The following is a 20,267-nucleotide window of genomic DNA, read 5'->3' on the forward strand; positions in this document are numbered from 1 at the left end:
GCTAGACAAAGGTGCATCCAATTTACTGTCACGCAAAGTATGCACCAGCCATTTCGGCATACCTCTAGCCTACTCATTTTTAGCCCTTTCCTCATCAAGTTCATCATGTACATTTGCATCAGTAATAGGCTGATCTCTAACATTTTCAGAAACCCCCATAGGTGGTACATTTGCCTCATTGGAATATACATTTGTACTTCCACCACTGAAAAGAGGCAACAAAGTGTCATAAATGTCCTATGAGCTTACATTAGTGTCTCTAGTACATGATAGCAAGGGGTAAACAAAATCTTCCACAAATGAAACATCTCGTGAAACCAGAATATGCTTTGTTTGTGGATGATACAACCTGTAACCTTTGCTTTCAGTACTATAACCAACATTAATACATTTGACAACCTTATCATCCAATTTTTTGTGTTGTGTTTGTGGCACCAAAGCATATGCCAAACAACCAAAAACACACATGTGCTCAATAGAAGGCTTTCTATCATGCCATGTTCATATGGAGTCATAGACTGCAAATCTTTTGTAGGACACCTATTTAGTACATAAGTGGCACACATGATGGCCTCAAGCCAAAAAGAATGCGGAAAAGCTTGACTTTTGACCATACATCATTCCATTTCCATAAGTGACATGTTTTTCCTCTTAGCAACACCATTTTTTTGAGGCGTATAAGGCATTGTACATTGGTGTTTTATCCCACGACTAGCCAAAAATGCATTAAATTCATGAGACATATACTCCTCCCCTCAATCGAAACGGAGGGTGCCCATGATACATTTTGAGACAGTTTTAGCCATAGCCAAAAATTGTTTGAACCACATAAAAACTTCGGTCTTAGCTTTTAACGGATATACCCATGCATGCTTGAAGTAGCCATCAATGAAAGTCACGAAGTACAAGTAATTTCCCAAGGATGGAGTTTGCATAGATCCACAAACATCACTATGCACAAGTTGCAATTTGCATGTAGCACAAACTGACCCATCCTTTGGAAACTTAGCACGCTGCATTTTACCCGAAATACAGCATTCACAAACGTATTTGACAGGTGCTTCAAGAGGCAGCAAAGAAGCAACCATATCAGATTTTTGCAAATGCAGCAAACTGACAAAATTCAAATGACCAAAACGTGTATGCCAAAGTTTTGCATCTGAAATAGCCTTTGAATCCAAAATTTCATTTGTAAAATTTTGCCCACACTTGTCATACAAAGTGAACAAATACGGCCCACGGCATAATATGTCAGATGCAACAATTTCATCACCAAAATTGAGATCATGTATTGTACATCTATCATCCACAAACTTGACTACAAGTCCAAGTCTAGCAAGTGCAGATACAGACAAAGATTCTTCTTGATCACAGGTACATAAAGTGCATCAACAAGTGTGAAATAACTGCCATTTGCAGCAGTAAGCACAATCTTTCCAGGTCCCTGAACTAGATAAGAGGGATTGTTGGCACAAGTGACTGAATTCCCATGAGGGACAGACTCAAGAGAGGTGAACAATTCACTATGTGAGGTAATGTGTTTTGTAGCACCACTATCGAAATACCACACATGTGAATCTGCATCAACTGACATGCATGCATCATGGACAGCAGGATTGTAAGTGCACTCTGAACTAAAAGCCCATTTTGAATCAACATCAGCATCATAGTCTCCTTTCATAAAAGACTCAACAATGGCTGCATTTGTAGAGGAACCAGCATTTGTAGTGGAACCACCCTCTTTCTTCTTTGCCTCTTTGGCCTTCAACTTAGAACATTGCTTGATAAAGTGATCGTTAGCTTTACAATAATGGCAACGCATCTTCTTTTTGCCCTTATCACCAAAAATTCCAAACTAATTGTTGCCAGCAGAAGCATTAGGAACAAGTGATTTTCCACTCGCAGAAGAACCATAAGAAGTGACTGCATTGTTGTTACCACCCTTTCTTTGAGAAGTAATAAAAGCATGTTCAATTGCACAATGTCTAATCCTATTTTTTCTGGAAAGTAACTCTTACAACAGCAATGTGCACAATGCATCAAACTTGACAAGTTCAGGATTTCCTTGGGTCATAAGTCTCCAAGTACTAGCAGAAGTTTGGTAAGAATCTGGCAAGGCATCAAGAACATTCTGCACAAGGGAGCTGTCTGAAATGACTTCACCTACAAAAATAAGTTGCTCATTGATATCCTTGACACCAGCAAGGAAAGTTTCCACATCATCTTCCTCATGCATAATCTTCGATCCAGCTCTTACGCAGCAAAGCAATTTTTGCCTCATTGCAGCTTGCATAAAAACCTGCTAGAATATCCCAAGCCTGTTTTATAGATTTTGTTGAACAAATGTGAGGAGTAATGGTGTGCTTCACAGACAACGCAATCAACGCATGAGCCTGCACATCCTTTACATCCCAACGAGCTTGTTCTGCCGTATGCAAAACGACTCTAATAGCAGCAATCCTTGCCACAAGACCTACAACATCCTCAACATCACCTACATCCTCAGAACCAGGACGTACATCCATGCCCTGCACAAGATTCTAGACGCCCTTTAACACAAGAACATGTTGCATCATGTAGCCTACATAGGGTAATTGTTCCCATCCAATATGTCCTCAGCAGCAAACATCTTGAACACATCTGTGTTGTTGTCAGTCATGGAAATGTATGCACCTGATGTGGAAATTGCCCGAAGTGAGGAGAAATTGAGTGAGACCAGCACGCGCTATATAGCACAACCCGGAGTAGACTATATGGAACATGTTGTACAGTAATTGGTGCTGATAAAAGTTCTGCACAGAATGATGAAAATTGCCTGTGCAGATCTAGCTATAGTGGAAACAGAGGTCGAAATGAGCCCGAATCAAAAATCTGAGCAAACTCAACTCTACGAACTCACCCGAAATTTTTGTCGACCTGTGAACGCTCGTCGAAGCTCACAGAAATCGGAGAAAGTGAGCAGGCGTATGCTGGAGTTGCTGATGACTAAGCTAGGAGGACGCAACGTGCTCTGATACTAATTGTTGGAATTAGGGCTGCAGAAAAACACACACAGCTTGGAGAAGACGAAGGAAGCTCAAGGCACACAATAGAGAGTGTATTACTTAGTGCGCAATGGAAAGATAGATAGCCCTAGAGTAATAGGTGTATATACAATGCACGGGGAAAAAAACCTCCTAAAGAGGGAAAAAATGCCCCGGCAGTCCTAGTGTGTTCACACACATCACTACCACATGTATATAGTGACACAGCTCTCTCTCTCTGTGTCAGCTCAATCGGATAGCAGCTCTCTCTCTCTCTCTCTCTCTCTCTCTCTCTCTCTCTCTCTCTCTCTCTCTCATTGCAGCAATGGCGAGGGGAGTTGGATTGCGGCCTATTCGGCTACCTCAACTCCGTGCCTCTTCAGCTACCTGTTGCGACCCCATCAGCTCCCACCTTCAGCTGGAGGCGGCTGATCAGCTATGCCCATCACTTGAAGCCTTGTTTCCTCCTCCTTGTGCCACGTGGCAAGCCTGAAAAGAGCTCGCCATAATATCTAGAGTAAAACGGATTTTTTTTAAATTTTAAATAATGTTCTTAATTTTTATTCACAAAAAAAATAGAAGGAAACACCAAAATTTGAATGTTTAAGCGCTAAAGTGTGGTTCGATAATAAACATGGCAATTAAATCGATAATAGTCGCGATAATATATGTGATAGTATGAGTGACAATAATCGCGGTAATATCTGAAATACAAAAAAAATTCATCCCCCCCTCTTTGCCCATCCCATTTAGGACTCTCTCTCTCTCTCTCTCTCTCTCTCTCTCTCTCTATATATATATATACAAAATGCAATAAAAGGTCGCAATGAACATTTTGAGATTTTCAAATTACCTAGTGCCGTGGAAGCCCCCTCTAAGGGCAGGTCTGACCCATTTTAGGCACAAAACGTGCCAAATCCAAATGGCTTTTGGGCTGCTCTTGAAGGCTTTAGAGCGTCACAAGGTATATAATGAAGGCCGGGTGAGAGAGAGAGAGAGAGAGAGAGGCAATGGAGGTGAAGAGACTCATAATGATAGCGACGCTCATACTACTACTGCACTTGATGCTAAGCGGAAACCATATTTACGTGCAGGCGATGAAGGTCAAGGTAAGCGCAGAAGAAGCGGAGTTAGAAGGGGCGATGACGGCACTCATCAACGCAACTTATACAGACGCAGCACCAGAAAGACAAGCTCTTCATGAAGATGTCATAGAGAAGGTCGAGCGAACGAAGCAGCTGCTGCAGAGGTGGGCTCAGCAGGGTAGCGGGGCCATTGCCAATAACACAGGTGGCGATGGAGGCGCTTCAGCTGCTGGTAGTTGCAGCCCTCCCCGCTTGTCTGAGATCTCTGTGGTTTTGAATTCCGTGGAAGGGCTCCTGCTGCAGGAGCTCGCCTCCCAGGCCGCCCGTCAGATCGACGCCGCTTCTTCTGCCCTATCCGCTTGCCAAGCTGCCCTCGCTGATCAACAAGCTGCCTCCGCCTCTGTAATTTCATGTCCCTGCTGCACCATCGATAATATGAGAGAGAGAGAGAGAGAGAGAGAGAGAGAGATAGATATGAAATGAGACCAAAAAATTACAATCATAGTTGGAACCTTGAAAGGGGGGGGGGGAGAGAGAGAGAGAGAGAGGGGATCGTAGGAAGTCGGAAGTCTGATCGGACGAGTCTTGAACTCAAGGCATGCTATGACCTGAGGATTTGCTGTGACCTGAGGATTTGATACGGAGAGAAAGAAAGAGAAATGAAATGAAATGAAATGTTACTAGTGTGGCCGGCGACCTTCGGCCGCCTCTCTCTCTTTCTCTCTCCCCCCTTGCGTGCGCACTGTCCTCACTATAGCCGGATAAAAAAAATTGCGACACGTGGCATTGAAAAACCGGTCTCCTTAATATATAGTATAGATATTAGCATCTTCAGAAGGCTAGAATGACCTATGAGACCAGAAAGTTACAATGCTGTGGTGGATCTAATACAAAGTCAGAGTAACAAAAATGACAAAATAAAATGCTATGGAATCCGAAAAACAGCTAGGTGTGATCTAAGCAGCTAGGTGGGATAGCTAAATCACAGACCACAAATGATCTAGCATCGGTCGCTGGCATATCTCATTAATCTCCTCCATGGTCAATAGCCTTACCGGGCGAAGGAGAATGTGAGAGAGAAGAAGAGAGACGTTTTTAACATTGTATTTAAGAAACGTTCTTTTTTGGTTTAACAATGTGGTTGTAATATAAGAAAACTTTTTTCTTTAACACTATCTAAACAATCCTGAGAGGCTAAATATGTGTACACTTGGCAGAAATGGGCTGTTAATTAACACATTTTTGAGAGAGAAAAGAAAGAAAGCATTGTTAAAGTCTCGACAAGCCGAAGGTAGTACATCCTCGTGGCACGGCTCTGGGTCAGAGGGGATCTAGGGCCCAAAGTTGGGGGGGCGAAGCGGCTTTAATCTCAGTCGTCAGATCGCGTGGTGAACTAGGGGTGGGTGAACTAAGGGTGAACTAGGGGCGCCTAAACTAGGGTATGATCATGTGCCATGCCAACATGGACAGGAACGCGCGCTAGCGTGGTGGTAGGACATTCGTGTGACAACCGAAACGTCCCAGGTTCGACCCACACCCCGCGAGGTGGGTGAGTTCACTCGAAGGCACCATTTTTGCCTCGAGTTCACCCCTAGTGCACACCTAGTGCACCTCGAGTTCACCCACAGTTCACTGCGTGATCCGACGGCCGAGATTAAAGCCGCCTCGCATCCCCAAATTTGGGCCCTAGATCCCCCCTGGCCAGAGCCGTGCCATATAGTAACGAGGGTAGTACATGGGTGGCATCTAGGTATCCAGAGAACAGGACAAGGGCTTTAAAAGAACCTACTTCGGAATAAAACAAGTCAAAATGTGGATGTGTAAAAATGTATGAGGGATGAAGGGGATGGAGCTCTAACTGTAGCAAATGTGGAGCTATATACCTAGGGGAGTATGACCATGATATCCAAAATACTAGCGAGCTCGAACTAGTACCAAAAAGGGGTTGTACTATGGCAAACATAGGGAGTACATATGTGGGTAGGGAGTGAAGATTCCCCGTAGCCTCGCCCGTACAGCCTAATAGCAGGGTCTAAAAAAGCTAACTCTACCTCACTTTGTCTTGTCTGCTTATTTCGTAATCAAATTTCTCAGATGGCCTTATGATGTGCTTTCTTGGCCTAGTGTCCTTCTCCTCTTAAGGCATCTACGTACTCCGATAACTCATCATGTAGTAGGGTGACCCCTCTCCAAATGTTACTAGGTGGGACTAGGGAAACTCATTGAAAGAAATTCATAAGTTGTGTTGTCGTCCTCCATTGGTGGATGTGGGTGATTGAAGGAGAGTCTCTATATATCTCTAAATGTATAGCTCATCTCTAGTAAGAAGCAACCTAGCTATCTTGGTCTCTTAACTCCGATACTCCAATAGAACTCTAAGTGTGAATTGAGTTGTATATCAGGCCTTCATGCGCTGATATGCTAGAAACGACATACAAAGTGCTCCTCGTACTCCTCCACCCCACCTCCACATGATACATGCATTTCCTAACATTTTTGTGAATGTGTTGCCCACCCAATCTCAAACTCTAATTGCTAGATGACACTCTAGACTATTCAATCGCCACTCTAGCACTATGTGGCATATCATAGCCGTTGAATGAAACCATCGTCTAGAGTAGTCATGAAGAGCTCTCTGTAGTATTACTGCATCATCAATGGAAGAGGCTATTTGGGTGTAATCCATATCTCTTAGATGTACAACTCCTAGAGATCTTCTACATGAGAATCTGGTTCTAGTCACTATGTGAACAGTGTATGAATGGTAAGTTTGGATCGTATTGAAGAGGTACTGAAATGGTGGGAGTTGCTCTATATCTAGATCATGTGTGTTGAACCAATATGTGCTATATGTGCATACCATGATTTACGCTCACCTACCACTACCAATTGCCCACATGCATCAAGAGCTCTATGTGATACTCTATCCTGTGTAGCTTCTTCAACCTCTAGAAAAAGTAAATTAGCTGAAATAGAGCCTCCACTCACATGGGCAGTGTGGTTAGCTCCACTCTAAACCACTACCAAATGTCCACATGCATCAAGAGCTCTATGTGATACTCTATCCTCTGTAGCTTCTTCAATCTCTAGACAAAGCAAATTGTCTGAAATAGAGCCTCCACTCACATGGGTAATGTGGTTAGCTCCACTTTGATAATGTCATGGGTAGTGTGGTTAACTCCACTCACATGGATAGTGTGCCCAATGGCAATGACACTCTAGAATTGCTATCGTAGAATACCCTCTAGTGATTTTGTCCCTTGTTGTGCTTTCCATGGAGAAGTGTCCTGTATTGGTTGTGAAAGTAATCCCCAAGGTATACATATGAGTCTACCACCTTGACTCGCCCTAGTTAGTGTGAATAGGGATCGGCTCTTTGTTTGTCTAAACGCATGGAAAATTAGAACCTTGGTCTTTGCAAGGTTCATTATGAGTCCTCTCAGGGTGAAAAACTCATCCAAGGCCTATAAATGGAGTTTTAGTCCCTCCTATGACTAAGAGATCAGGACAATATCATCAAGTGATAGCCTCCTTATAGCATAATATGAATAAGAGTACCTGCTAGATCCATACCTACGCCTATGATGTGAAGAATGTACTTTGATATCTCGTTGATGTAGAGACCAATCAAAGTAGGTGAATGTGGGCACCCTTGCTTCACAGGAATATGCTAGCAATTGCTTCACAGAAATATGCTAGCAAGTGTCTACAAGTGCTAGAAGATATGTTTTCATAGGACTATGTCAAAGACTTTTTGTAAATTCACGAAGTAGCAATGTAGTAGTCTCTTTTAGGCCTTCAAGCAATACAAAGTGACGATGTGGTTGATGGTAGAGAAGGATTGTCTAAAACCGGAAACTCTTTGGTAGGCATTTCTTTTGCGCCTACAAGAAATACAAAGTGACAATGTGGTTGATGATAGAGAAGGCTTCCCTAAAATTGGCATGTCTTGTTGCTCAGGATTTCTCTTTGCATACAAGGTCAACTCTACCTCCACTATTTCTCCGTGGAGTTCGACCAATGTGTTGCCAATCACAACGGAGTCATGATGGTATGATAGTTTTCTAAATAAAGAGTGTCCCCAAAATTATGGATAGACACATGAATAATGGTGTGCCTAGTCCACTATGGTGGGGATCCTTGAGCTAGTGCTCTATTACGAGCAAGTCAATGAATGGTGTAAGGGTGATTGCCCGGGGTCTTCACTAAGGATTACCGTATGGTGTCCGTGAGTGTACAATAGGGGGGTTTATGAGGCCAAAAAGGTAGATTTTACAAAAGGAGGGTACCGTACATAGGGGGTAAAATGGCAGTTTTGGTGCACGCAGGTGATGTCTTCCTAGTACTACTAGTGAATCCCCCGGGGGTGATTGCAGCATATATTAGATGCTTTGTTAAGAGCAAGGCAATTAATGGTGCAAGTGTGATGTGGCATATATTAGATGCTCCCTCTACATGCATCTGTCATCTATGGAGTGTCTATGCTACATGAGACAGATAACCTCTCTACCATATGAGAAAGTAGATGTGGCTAAGCATGGGTTTAAAGGCTTTAGAATTGGCTTGTCTAGGTACCTATATATAAGAGTCTTTATGTGTATTCATGCATCTTGGGGTTCCTTGATGGGGTCAGCGGCCTGAGCTATTCGATCACTAAGGGCTACAATATGGTATCACTTGAGTGTACATTAGGGGGAGTTTGTAAGGAAAAAAAGGTAGATTCTACAGAGGGAATCCTCTTATTATATAGAGATAAATAAGGAAATTTTGGTGCACACAGGTGACGTCTCCCTAGTACTACCATTGAATCCCCAGGTGTCAAAGGTCTAAATACGTTTACTTTGAGAATCTTTTTGTTTGGTTTTCTAACATTTATATTTTTCAAGACAAAAAATAAAAGGCTCTCCTCTTTACTACCTTTCAAAAAAATTGGTTTCTTTTTGCAGCAACAAACTACAAATAGCCTTGAGGATACCGGGTCATACATTCTTGAGCAAGCCATTTCCTTACTTCAAGCAGCAAGTCTCTCCCTCAATAAATTAGAAAATCTTAATGTGGATTCATCAGCAAATCCTACACTGATAGAGCCAGATCTCGAGTTTCCAAGTAGCGACAACACTATGGTAGAAAGTAAGTGTTTGAGTTCTTCTTCTTTTTTGCAAAAAAAATATGCACATTGTGCAGCAAATCTAAATTAATGTTTAACAAGGTGACAATTCATAGCGGCCTACATAAGATTATGAAAGAAATATTTTGTTTGGTTTACCACTGTTAGTTTTAGAGAATATAGGGAGAACAGATATGGAATATGTGAGAGCTATTATGCTATTATTGTAGCATACAGATAAGTGTCTTCATGTGCTATTATTGCAGCATACTATGTTGTTATTGTAGCATACAGATAAGTGTCTTCATGTGCTATTATTGTAGCATATTGATAAGTGTCTTCATGGTTGCTCCTTGGTTGTGAGAACAACATGTGCTACATTTTGTGCATGTTGTCAAAGTTGAGGTCCATTGTATCCCTTGCCATATAGGAGACCTCTCTCATATTGTCAAAATTCTTATATCACTAAAACTTCTCGGTTTTTGTGCTCATAAATGGCCAAATTAAGTGGTGAAAATGTATGTGTTGGCTATCAATAAAAAGATCATGTTGAGAATTGATTGATCCATTGAGCCCACTTTTGTATTTCTCTTACCAAGAAACTAAGTACTGATCATGTTTCCAATGGGTCTTCATAATTCATGTATGTAACCCTCCCACATTCTATGCCATTAATTAAAGCCTCTGCATACAAGTATTTAGCCCAATTTTTAGTGTCAAATTGATGGCTGATTTGCAAAAATTTATCGTATTTTGAACTTATCGTATCTTTAATAATGTAAAACCAAGGCTAAGACACTTGATACTGGCAACCAAGCAAGGATAGGAATGTTAAATTATTTCATATGAGCCCATTAGGAAGTAATTATAGGTTAGCTCTCAGAAATGGTTAAGATCTGATTTTATATGACTGTCTCATTGTAGCAATGCAAATGATGAGTTTAGAGTGCTAAAATGTCAGAGTTGAAACCCTCTATTAACACAACTTGAAGTAGTGCTCGGATCAAAAAAGTGCTCTCTAATTAAAACTTGTAAAACATAAACATGGAAAACTGTAGAGGTAAATTGACTATATTTGAAGGTTTCTGTACTTAAGTCCTCCAAATTTGGTAGGTTTTCTTACCTTTGAACCTAGAGTTTAGAGGTAAATTTCAAAATTTGTAGGTGGATTTGCACTAAACCTAGGGTTTCTTGCTGTGAACTTTTTGTTCATTAAGTGGAAGGACAAGAGTTCAACCCCCTTTTTTATTTATCAAGAGAATCACCAAAATACCCCTCAAATTTATGAGAATTTCTAAAATACCCTTGTAATGTTAAAAGTCTAGAAATACCCCTCAAGTGTGGGGAAACTTCCCAATGTGCCCTTCACTTTTACCAAAATTCCCAATATGCTCCTTAAATTTTGCCCAAATTCCCAAATATTTCTTATTTTTTGGAAAAATGTCTCTCAATACATAACAATTTATAACTTTTGACTTAAAAAATCATTTCCTAAAGATTTTCAGTGTTTTTCATACAATGTTGTTTTTCATACAATGCATAACATCATGAGCTTCTGCTCGAGAGGCACCGCATACCTAGCTAGGTACCATTGGGGGCAGGGGACCACCAACACCCCCACCAGACCGGTGGTCCCCCTGCCCCCAATTGTACCTAGCTAGGTATGCAATGCCTCCCTCATAGAAGCTCATAATGTTGAGGTAAGTCACAATGTGGGAATTATTGTCCAAAACTTCTTGTGGATCAGCTGAGGCGAGGAGAGGAGGAGGAGGGGGAGGATGCCGACGTGATGGCACAGCTTGCCAATTCTCGAGTTGTGGAAGGGGCAAGAGGTTGGTGATGTGTGCTATGGGTTTTGCTTATGGCGTCACTGGTGGAGCCAACGGACCCACCTACATCGTTACCCGCTCGGATGACAACCCCGCCCACCCTCAACCAGGTATGCTCTTTTCCTTCTCTTCTCATGTGTGTGTGTGTGTGTGTGTGTGTGTGTGTGTGTGTGTGTGTGAGTGAGAGAGAGAGAGAGAGGGAGGGAGAGGAAGAGAGATTTTTTGGCATGGCTAAATATCGAATTGCTTGCCTTCGTGGCAAGGCAGCCCGAGCCGGTTTCCAAATCAACTGCAACCGGCCAACATCGGTTGACCAAAATGCTTGCCTTCGTGATGACGTGACAAGATTGAACCCAGCACTTGGAGCTCACAAGGCACGTTGAAGGAGTGGGGCATGTAGCTAGTCACATGCAAAACAGTTCTGCAAGCCCACTCAAATGTTGGGCTACTGGCCCTGCCAGTCACGCTCACCTACAGCGTGGCTAGCAGGTCGATATTTATCTAAAGCCTTTTTTTTTACAAGAAACATTCCTTAGAGATCTCAAGCACAAACTTTGGAGAAAGGGGGCACTCTATCCGGTGATGGTGAACCCACCTAGTTGATAAGCACTCACATCTCTTAATTTGGACTATAATTTTCTTAATTTATTTGAAAATTTACTATTTTTCCGGATCAAATTGTGCGCACTTTAGCTATAAACCTGATCAAATAAGCTAGATTTTTAAGTAAATCTTGGTTGTCGAACTCAATTGCCCACAAAAAGGAAGGACTTTTTTTAGGGTTATAGTGGTGTGTGGCAGATTTGTATTCCATTTATCATCGTTCATGATTACGTTTTCTTTGCATATTTTGACTGAATAAAAAGTTGTGTTTTTCATACAATGCATAACATCATGAGCTTCTGTTCGAGAGGCACAGCATACCTAGCTAGGCACGATTGGGGGCAGGCGGCCCCCTCACCGGGCCGACGGTCCCCTGCCCCCAATCGTACCTAGCTAGGTATGCGCTGCCTCCGTCACAAAAGCTCATGATGTTGAGGTAAGTCGCAATGTGGGGATTATTGTGAGAATTTGTCCAAAAGTTCTTGTGAATGTTGTTATCCAGGATCGTTGCGTTATGCAGTCGGACTTGGAGGAGGCTCACGAGGCGTATGGATCACTTTTTCTAACAGCATGATCATTCAACTAAAGTCTATGCTTTGGATTCGGAGTTCCACAACCGTGGATGGGCGTGGAGCAAACATAACTATTAATGGTCGGATGCTTGTTGTTGGGGGAGTGAGCAATGTCATTTTGCACAACTTTCAAATAAATTCTATGGGTGAAAGTGATACAATTCATGTCTTTGCAGGCTCTACTAAGGTGATCATCAATTTTATGTTATCCTCCGTGCACTAATATGCTTCCAAAGGCTACATTTGTGTGATTCATGTGTGTGTGTGTGCGCGCACGCGCACGTGCGTGAGTGGGTGTAGAGGTATAGCATATATATTCTATAGAAATACACACATACATATACATACATATATATATTATACACTTAACCATACAAATACATGTACTACAATTTTGTATTATTGACATACATACATGTATACACACACACACCACAAGAAGATTTAGAAATTTTCTCATGTAGGAAAATGGAGTCTTTTTTAGTGTTTTTCATACAATGCATAACATCATGAGCTTCTGCTCGAGAGGTACCACATACCTAGCTAGGTATGCGGTGCCCCCCTCGCAGAAGCTCATGATGCTAAGGTAAGTCACAATGTGAGAATTATTGTTAGAATCTGTCCAAACCTTCTTGTGCACATGCAGAGAGAGAGAGAGAGAGAGAGAGAGAGAGAGAGAGAGATGTTTTTCAAGAATTGCTTTAAGCTAACCTCTTGGAGTGATTGTGATGTGCAATTGTAAGGTTTGGGTGGATCACATTACATCCTTTGATGCGAAGCTAGGTCTCATTTCTGTGGTGCAAAAGGCCACTGATGTTACCATATCCAACTGCAAGCTATCCAATCAAAACTTTAACATGCTATTAGGAGCTTCCGATTCAGATGTGGTTGACAAGAATATGCGTGTTACAGTCTATCGCAATTGGTTCAAGGATTCCATGCAACGCATGCCGCATTGCAGGTGACATTACCATACATGCTTATTGCTTCTTTGTTAGCATTTTTTGTAAAATAGAAGGCCTATTCATATAATGCAACATAAAAAGCATACTTTATGCACACTTGCACACACACATATTGTGTGTGTGTGTGTGCACGCGCACGTGCACGTGCACGCGCACACATGCATGTGTGTGTACTACATACATATGTATATATGTTTATGTGTGTAAGTGTGGATGTGTGTGTGTAGATGTACACATGCACACTTAAACACACTTGCAAATACATACAAACATACATTTCCATGCATGCATGCATGCATATAAATATATATATATATATATATATATATATATATAGAGAGAGAGAGAGAGAGAGAGAGCACAAGAAGATTTAGAAATTTTCTCATTTAGGAAAAGGGAGTCTTTTTCGAGTGTTTTCCATACAATGAATAACAGCATGAGCTTCTGCTCGAGAGGCACCGCATACCTAGCTAGGTACGATTGCGGGCAAGGGACCACCGCCCCTCCCCCCCCAACGGGCCGGCGCTCCGCTGCCCCCAATCGTACCTAGCTAGGTATGCGGTGCCTCCCTCACAAAAGCTCATGATGTTGAGGTAAAGTCACAATGTGGGAATTATTGTGAGAATTTGTCCAAAACTTCTTGTGGAGAGAGAGAGAGAGAGAGAGAGAGAGAGAGAGAGAGACTTTGTTGGAGTAGGTGGGGCTTTTGCCATGTGATCAACAATTTGTATACAAACTGGGGATTCTATGCAATTGGAGGAAGGGTACATGCTAGAATTTTTTCAGAGAGCAATGCCTTCGTAGCAGGAAGGAGGCAAGAGGTGACACCATGGTTTCCAGGAGCAAGCTTCACACCCAATTTTGATAGCTCAGCACAAATATATTCATACAAGGACTTGCTCTTGAATGGCACCACATTTCACCAGTTTGGCCAACCCCTTTCTTCGGTTGCTTCGAGTATGGCCCCTCCCTACCGTTCCAATGCAGCATACCCTCCTCTCCTCCCCAACATTCGAGCCCTCCCCAACTTTATACGCTCTTGCTCCGGTGCCGTCTTCTACCCATCCCAAGTAAACCAATGCGTTCGCTTTGCCGGCCTCTCTTGACTAATTAAATCAGATTTCCAAACATGATCTCTTTATTGCATGGTTTTTGGCTTAACTCTGTGTTTTGAAAATTCCAATTTTAATACCATATATGGACTATTGCTCATGTAAAGGCTAATGTAATTCAATCTAAAACTATTTTCTCTCTCTCTATCTATCTCTCCCTCTCTCTCAATGAATCAATAAATGTATTGACACATATGTAACATGTAGTGCCCTTGTTTTTGCAAATCATGATTTTGATAGTCCTCATGAATCAGAACTAGACTCATTATTTTGGATCTAATATGATATGATTTCATGTTTTTAGATCAACCATGTCTATCATGTCTGATGTCCAACATGCTAAAAGTAGCGGCAAATTACACATGGATGAGGCGTCACGGTTTGTATGCAATGTCTGCAATACAATACAGGGATGCACACAAGAAGTTTTGGACAAATTCTCACAATAATCCCCACATTGTGACTTACCTCAACATCATGAGATTCTGTGAGGAGGTACCATATACCTAGCTAGGTACGATTGGGCGGCTGGGGACTGCCGGGCCGGTGGGGGGCCGGTGGCCCCCTGCCCCCAGTCGTACCTAGCTAGGTATGCACTTCCTCTCAAGCAGAAGCTCATGATGTTATGCATTGTATGAAAAACACTGAAAAGACTCCATTTTCCTACACGAGAAATTTTCTAGATCTTCTTGTGATGGATAGTGGTCATGTGATGGATAATGGTCTGATTGTGATGATATGTTCTTGGTTTATGTCCTCTTCCTGTTTTCTTGCAAGTGTAATTGCATTGTGATACTTTATACATATGCTTGTGTGTTTTGAGAGATTTGATCTCTCCAACATGTGTGTCTTGGAGCTAAACATGCAAAATAAGAGTGCTATTTGTGTGAGGGCGAGAAAGGTGTGTGTTAGTGATTGGAATTAGTGTACTTAGTGTCAAATTAGCAAGAAATTAGAGAAACCAAATTCAAATCAAAATTGGTTTTTTCTTCTTCAAGGCAATAATAGCTCAACGTTTATCCACCTGTTTTGCAACCAAGTGGAGCTAATCTAGTGGTTGATAATCAACAAATAAATAATGTGTGAATTGCCTTAGGTTTGAGCTCCTCGGCAATGGTGCCAATCGTGTAGTCAATGGTAGCGTAGTAAAATCTACACACATGAACGATAACAATTAAGTGTCAAACCATGGAGCTCTACCCCGCTAGGGCATGAAAGCAATTGTATGCAAAAGGAATCAACACACAGTACGTATGGTCCTCTCAAATGAGCCCAATCTATCTCTACAACAAAATCACAAGGCTAGGAAAAGATTTCCTCTATCTACATAGCCAATCCTATGCTATGAAAAAAGGGGCACCATGTTAGTAGGTCATTGTGACGGATGATGCCGCATAGTTGTCTATACACAGCATACCAAACGTCAATACAAAGGGAGTCAACTCGGTTAGACCATTAGAGCATGGAGACTATATTGTTGGCTTTTCAAGAACAATAGCATGGCCTATCCATATTCACTAATGAGCTAACAAACAAAAGAAAATAGTTCAAAACTAACAAGCATACAATCTTGACTGCACACTATAAAAACCTCTTATTTTAATGTGTCTCTGTTAAATTGCCTAAAATTTTTATATTTTAAAACCCCTCCTTTCGAGCTCATGTTATACATTAACATGATTGCACAATGCACCCCCCGAGCTATGAATCTGCTACAAGCTAGAATTCTTATTGAGCCCAAGTAATTTTATACAATACCGCTTTTTGAAAAATATAATGAAATTTTACAATCAAACCAAAACATTACCATGGCAAAATTCTCATGGAACTTTGACCCTCCTTTAACTTGTATTTTGTTGTAGATCACTTGTTGACTATAAACTCTAAATCCCCATCCATCTCTAGATTCTTGAGCTTCAAGTAGGCATGCCTTGGTATAGACCACCTGTATGTTCTCTCTCACTCTTATTCTTATATCATTGATCATATGAAACATGACTCCTTATTTTCTTTCAATAATGGAGACGTCTTTATGTAGATAGGATATGTGCAACAGGATAATGTTGAGTGTTTCTACACTGGGGTCTCAAACTTGGATGACCAAAGGGGTAAAAAAAATGTTGCTAAAAAAACCCCTTTGTATGGTTATTGATCAATTTGGACCAACATTTCTTTGAAAACAAGCTATTCTATCTAAGTGGTCTGCTTTTTCAAATTTTGGCCCTTGATAATTAAACTTTTTGTGATTGTCTTTCAATAAAACTACACCAGACCCTTAGTCTACACTACATCTATATAATGGTAATGTTTTATTGTATTTGGTGTGTGGTGGATGGATCATGATCATGATCCATCCATCCATCCACAAGCAAGTTTTCCAAAATTGACTTTACCACCCTCCTCTTGTACTCACTCTCTATAAAGTTATGCCAAAATTTCAAGCAATTTGGAGTTGTTTTACCTCGGGGATTTTATTTTTACGAGCTTTCAGTATTGAGCTTTTACAATTGTGACTTTGTTTTCAATCTTTTGAACGTTCGCATTACACTAATGATATCTTTAAGTATCATTGTGACGTGAAAAAACTCAAAACCTCATAGTACAATCCTTCAACTACCAAACAGTTTTAAGTTATATGGAAGCATGTCTATGCTTATGCAAAATGCAACTTTATAAAAAGCACCATTTGTATTTATTTTTGAGCTTGTACATAAAACGTGAGTCTAGAAAAAAATCTTCTAGAATCTTCTTTGTGTGGAAACCTCTTCATATAAAAAAATCGTACACCCTTTCTTGTGCTCCCACATGGGATTCAACGATTTTGTTATCTCACAAAATTCAACACATTCTCAATAGTGTGTCAAAATAATCTAACCTCCAAGTGGTGGTGCGACCTGTGTATCACACTACATAGGAAACCTCCAATCAATGTCATCTCCACATCATGTGGCCATCATGTACAAAACAAACACAAATGAAACATCCAAATGAAATATATAGAGAGAGTAGCATACCAAATCAGCTTACGGACCCTCTAAACCAAACTACAAGTGCTAGTATGTCATACATCTCATACTACAAAAACACCAAAATGCCATGTTAGTGTCATACGGCTTCCATGTACATAAAACACAAAAATCAAAACATCAAGATGTACTGTTAGAATAGAGTTCTATAAACCAAGTGTGCATCCACAATCAACATTTCATAGGTCCACATGCAATGTCGGACAAACATCTTTCATAGAGTACATCATCTAGATCTAGACACATGCAATGCCTCATATCTTCCGCACAAGCTCGGCCCAAACCACCACACCCTGCAAACAAGTCCAAAACATAGTCATGAGTCAATTACAAACCTAATGCAAACACACATATACTACAACATTGACTAGTATCATACATTGGACTAGTCTTACAGAAATGAACAAAGAAGATCTCTTTGCCCCGCCTGCAAGAATAACACCATCAATCTCCATGGGGAAGACTAAATCATCTATTATGTAGCTACAATCTGCTAGAAACAATGTCTTGGTAATTTTCTCCCATGCCTCTCTATCATAGTGTGGCACAGGATGCCCAACACGATACCGAAGACACATGGTAAGATCAAGTACCTGCATAAATAAATAACTCAAAGCATGAATGTATTTGTTACAATATTTTTAATTGTAAAATTAAATTATAAAACTAATTTTGTTATCTCACCGCCTCTCTCGTGAGTGGATGTTGATATGCCTTCTTATTATACATAAGGGTCCATGTATATAAGATCACAAGTCCTACCCTAGTTGCATCTGTAATAAAATCTCCAATATGTTGTGCCATGCACATGGTGACTAAAAAACTCTCATCAACCAAAAACTCACGTTTAACATCCATGCACCCTGTCACTAGACCCCTAGAAAATCTGTTCCACTTGGGAACACTCATGCCCTTTATAAAAGTGAATGAAGATATGTAAGCATACAGCCATAGTAAGTTGTAGGTACTAGTCCAAAGAGTAGTTACTTACCCAATGGGATTGGTCCTAGACCATCCACAAGTAAACTTGTAGGAAAATTTGCAAAGATAAGCCTAGCAACCTCACAACATGGCACACCATCTTTTCTATATAAATTTGTATTCTGTGTTGCAAAAAATTTATTGATGCTACAAGAAAACCAAACATGAATCATGTTCAAAATCATAGAACAATGCAAAATAGCATGCAAATAAATAACCATTATCCAAATATACCTATCAAGGGAAAACTTATCAATTTGTGAGATATCCACAAGAAAAACATCAACAACAGTTTGGTAACGGAACCCTGCAAGCATTATCCAAATAAGCTTTGAATTAGAAAACAAGGAACACAGAGTTGCAAACAATTTTCTTAACTAGAATGGTAACCTAACAGGACATAAAAGTGTCCTTTCAGGGTTTTGGGAAAAATTTCCAAAACCATAGTAGATCCACTTATTTTGAAAAATCCTTTCATGAGCTTATAGTTCAATAACTATTACATATGGAAAAAATGAGAAACTTGTAATTTTTCTCATCACTTGGTCACTACAGCCTCCAAAGTTGATGGACCATTGCATTTTGCCCAAAACAGTCACTTGGTCACCACAGCCTCCAAAGTTGATGGACTGGTGCATTTTGCCCAAAACAGCAATTTCTTACGGTTGATTGCATATAAATAAGAGTGGAGATTTTTGTAGGACATGAGATAAAATGCCCCGTTAACTTCAATGGGTTGGTGACCAAAACATATGGTTGCTTTTACCTCACTAATTGTTTTTTGGGCAAAAAAAGTAGGTACAAAAAAGTTGCATTTTTGCCATTCTGCGGACCTATCATCAAAGTTTCTATAGTCACGCTCAATACAGATACTATATATGTTTTCTTAGTTCCCTTTGGACCTCTGGATTCCAAAGGAGCCATGGAGCATGTCCAAAGGATAATGGATCTCTTACAATTGGAACCTTGGGGGCAATGATAAAGTGCTAAATACAGCAAACATGAAAAAACTGGGTTTAGCATTATGACCTCTAGAAACCCATAGAAACTACTCAATATCTAGCCAAGTTTGTAGTCTATGATTAGATATGGTTACTACCTCCGAAATACACACAATTAGCCTAAGAAACTAGCAATAAATACTTGCTACTCTAAAATGTATCGTATTCGTCAGCAATCAAAAAACTCAACCATCATCATATACTATGCTATTTAGCATATTAGGTCCCCCAAAACCCAAGGAAGATTAGCTTTATGTTATACATTACACTTACACAATCAAAATTGAATTTGGATATTAAGAAAGCCACCAAAAAAATCATAAAAGTGCTAATTTTGGCCAAAAAACAGGATTATGCAATTCTTGTAAATTGGTCATAACTTTCAATTTTAACACTTAGCTCTCCCTACAAGCATCAAAACATGTTGATAACTATGAAGGCCTAACCTCTAGCCATCTAAACCTCACAAACATGAAGTTTAGAGTGGTATAGTTGCCAAAAATTGAAAAAAAGCCAAAAACAGGACCCGTTTTTTCACATAGTTTAGGTTCAAAAATGTTGTGCAAGAGTAAGGTTAATGGTCAGATCGATACTCCAAAAAAAATGCTAAGTTTTTTTCAGCTCATAAGGCAACTTTGTGGATATATAGCACCTAGAAATTCATTTTCATACTCTTCAAATAATTCAAGCAAAATGGTCACTTAACAGGACACAAAAGTGTCCAAGGACATAAAAGTGTCCTGTTACCATTTTAGTGTTAAGCTTACCAATAGATAGTGTGATCGGCCTTCTCTCCCAAGCCTCACGTCCAAGTGAAGACTCTGCAACAAACGAAGTAGTGTGCACCAATGAGGATGTAGTTGCCACATCAGAAGAGGGTGCTATATGAGGTGTAGTGGTCGTCCAAGAGGACATGCCGGGCTCCGTAGATGGCACAATGGGAGGCATAGAAGAGTGAGTGGG

The 20,267-nt window shown here is 40.6% G+C and overlaps 1 protein-coding gene across 1 annotated transcript; it reads left to right on the forward strand.

The window, feature by feature from the left end:
* The first annotated feature begins 4,058 nt into the window (after nt 1-4,058).
* On the forward strand, nt 4,059-14,359 carry LOC147461594 (putative pectate lyase 20). The gene is made up of 6 exons (XM_086501444.1): nt 4,059-4,510; nt 9,055-9,238; nt 10,963-11,154; nt 12,150-12,406; nt 12,963-13,180; nt 13,882-14,359. Exons 1-6 carry the CDS (start codon nt 4,088-4,090, stop codon nt 14,288-14,290), a joined length of 1,683 nt encoding a protein of 560 aa, XP_086357570.1. The 5' UTR covers nt 4,059-4,087; the 3' UTR covers nt 14,291-14,359.
* Nucleotides 14,360-20,267: the final 5,908 nt, after the last annotated feature.

Source organism: Adiantum capillus-veneris, chromosome 3 (assembly GCF_014529385.1).
Source record: "Adiantum capillus-veneris isolate H3 chromosome 3, ASM1452938v2, whole genome shotgun sequence".
NCBI classification, from domain to species: Eukaryota; Viridiplantae; Streptophyta; class Polypodiopsida; order Polypodiales; family Pteridaceae; genus Adiantum; species Adiantum capillus-veneris.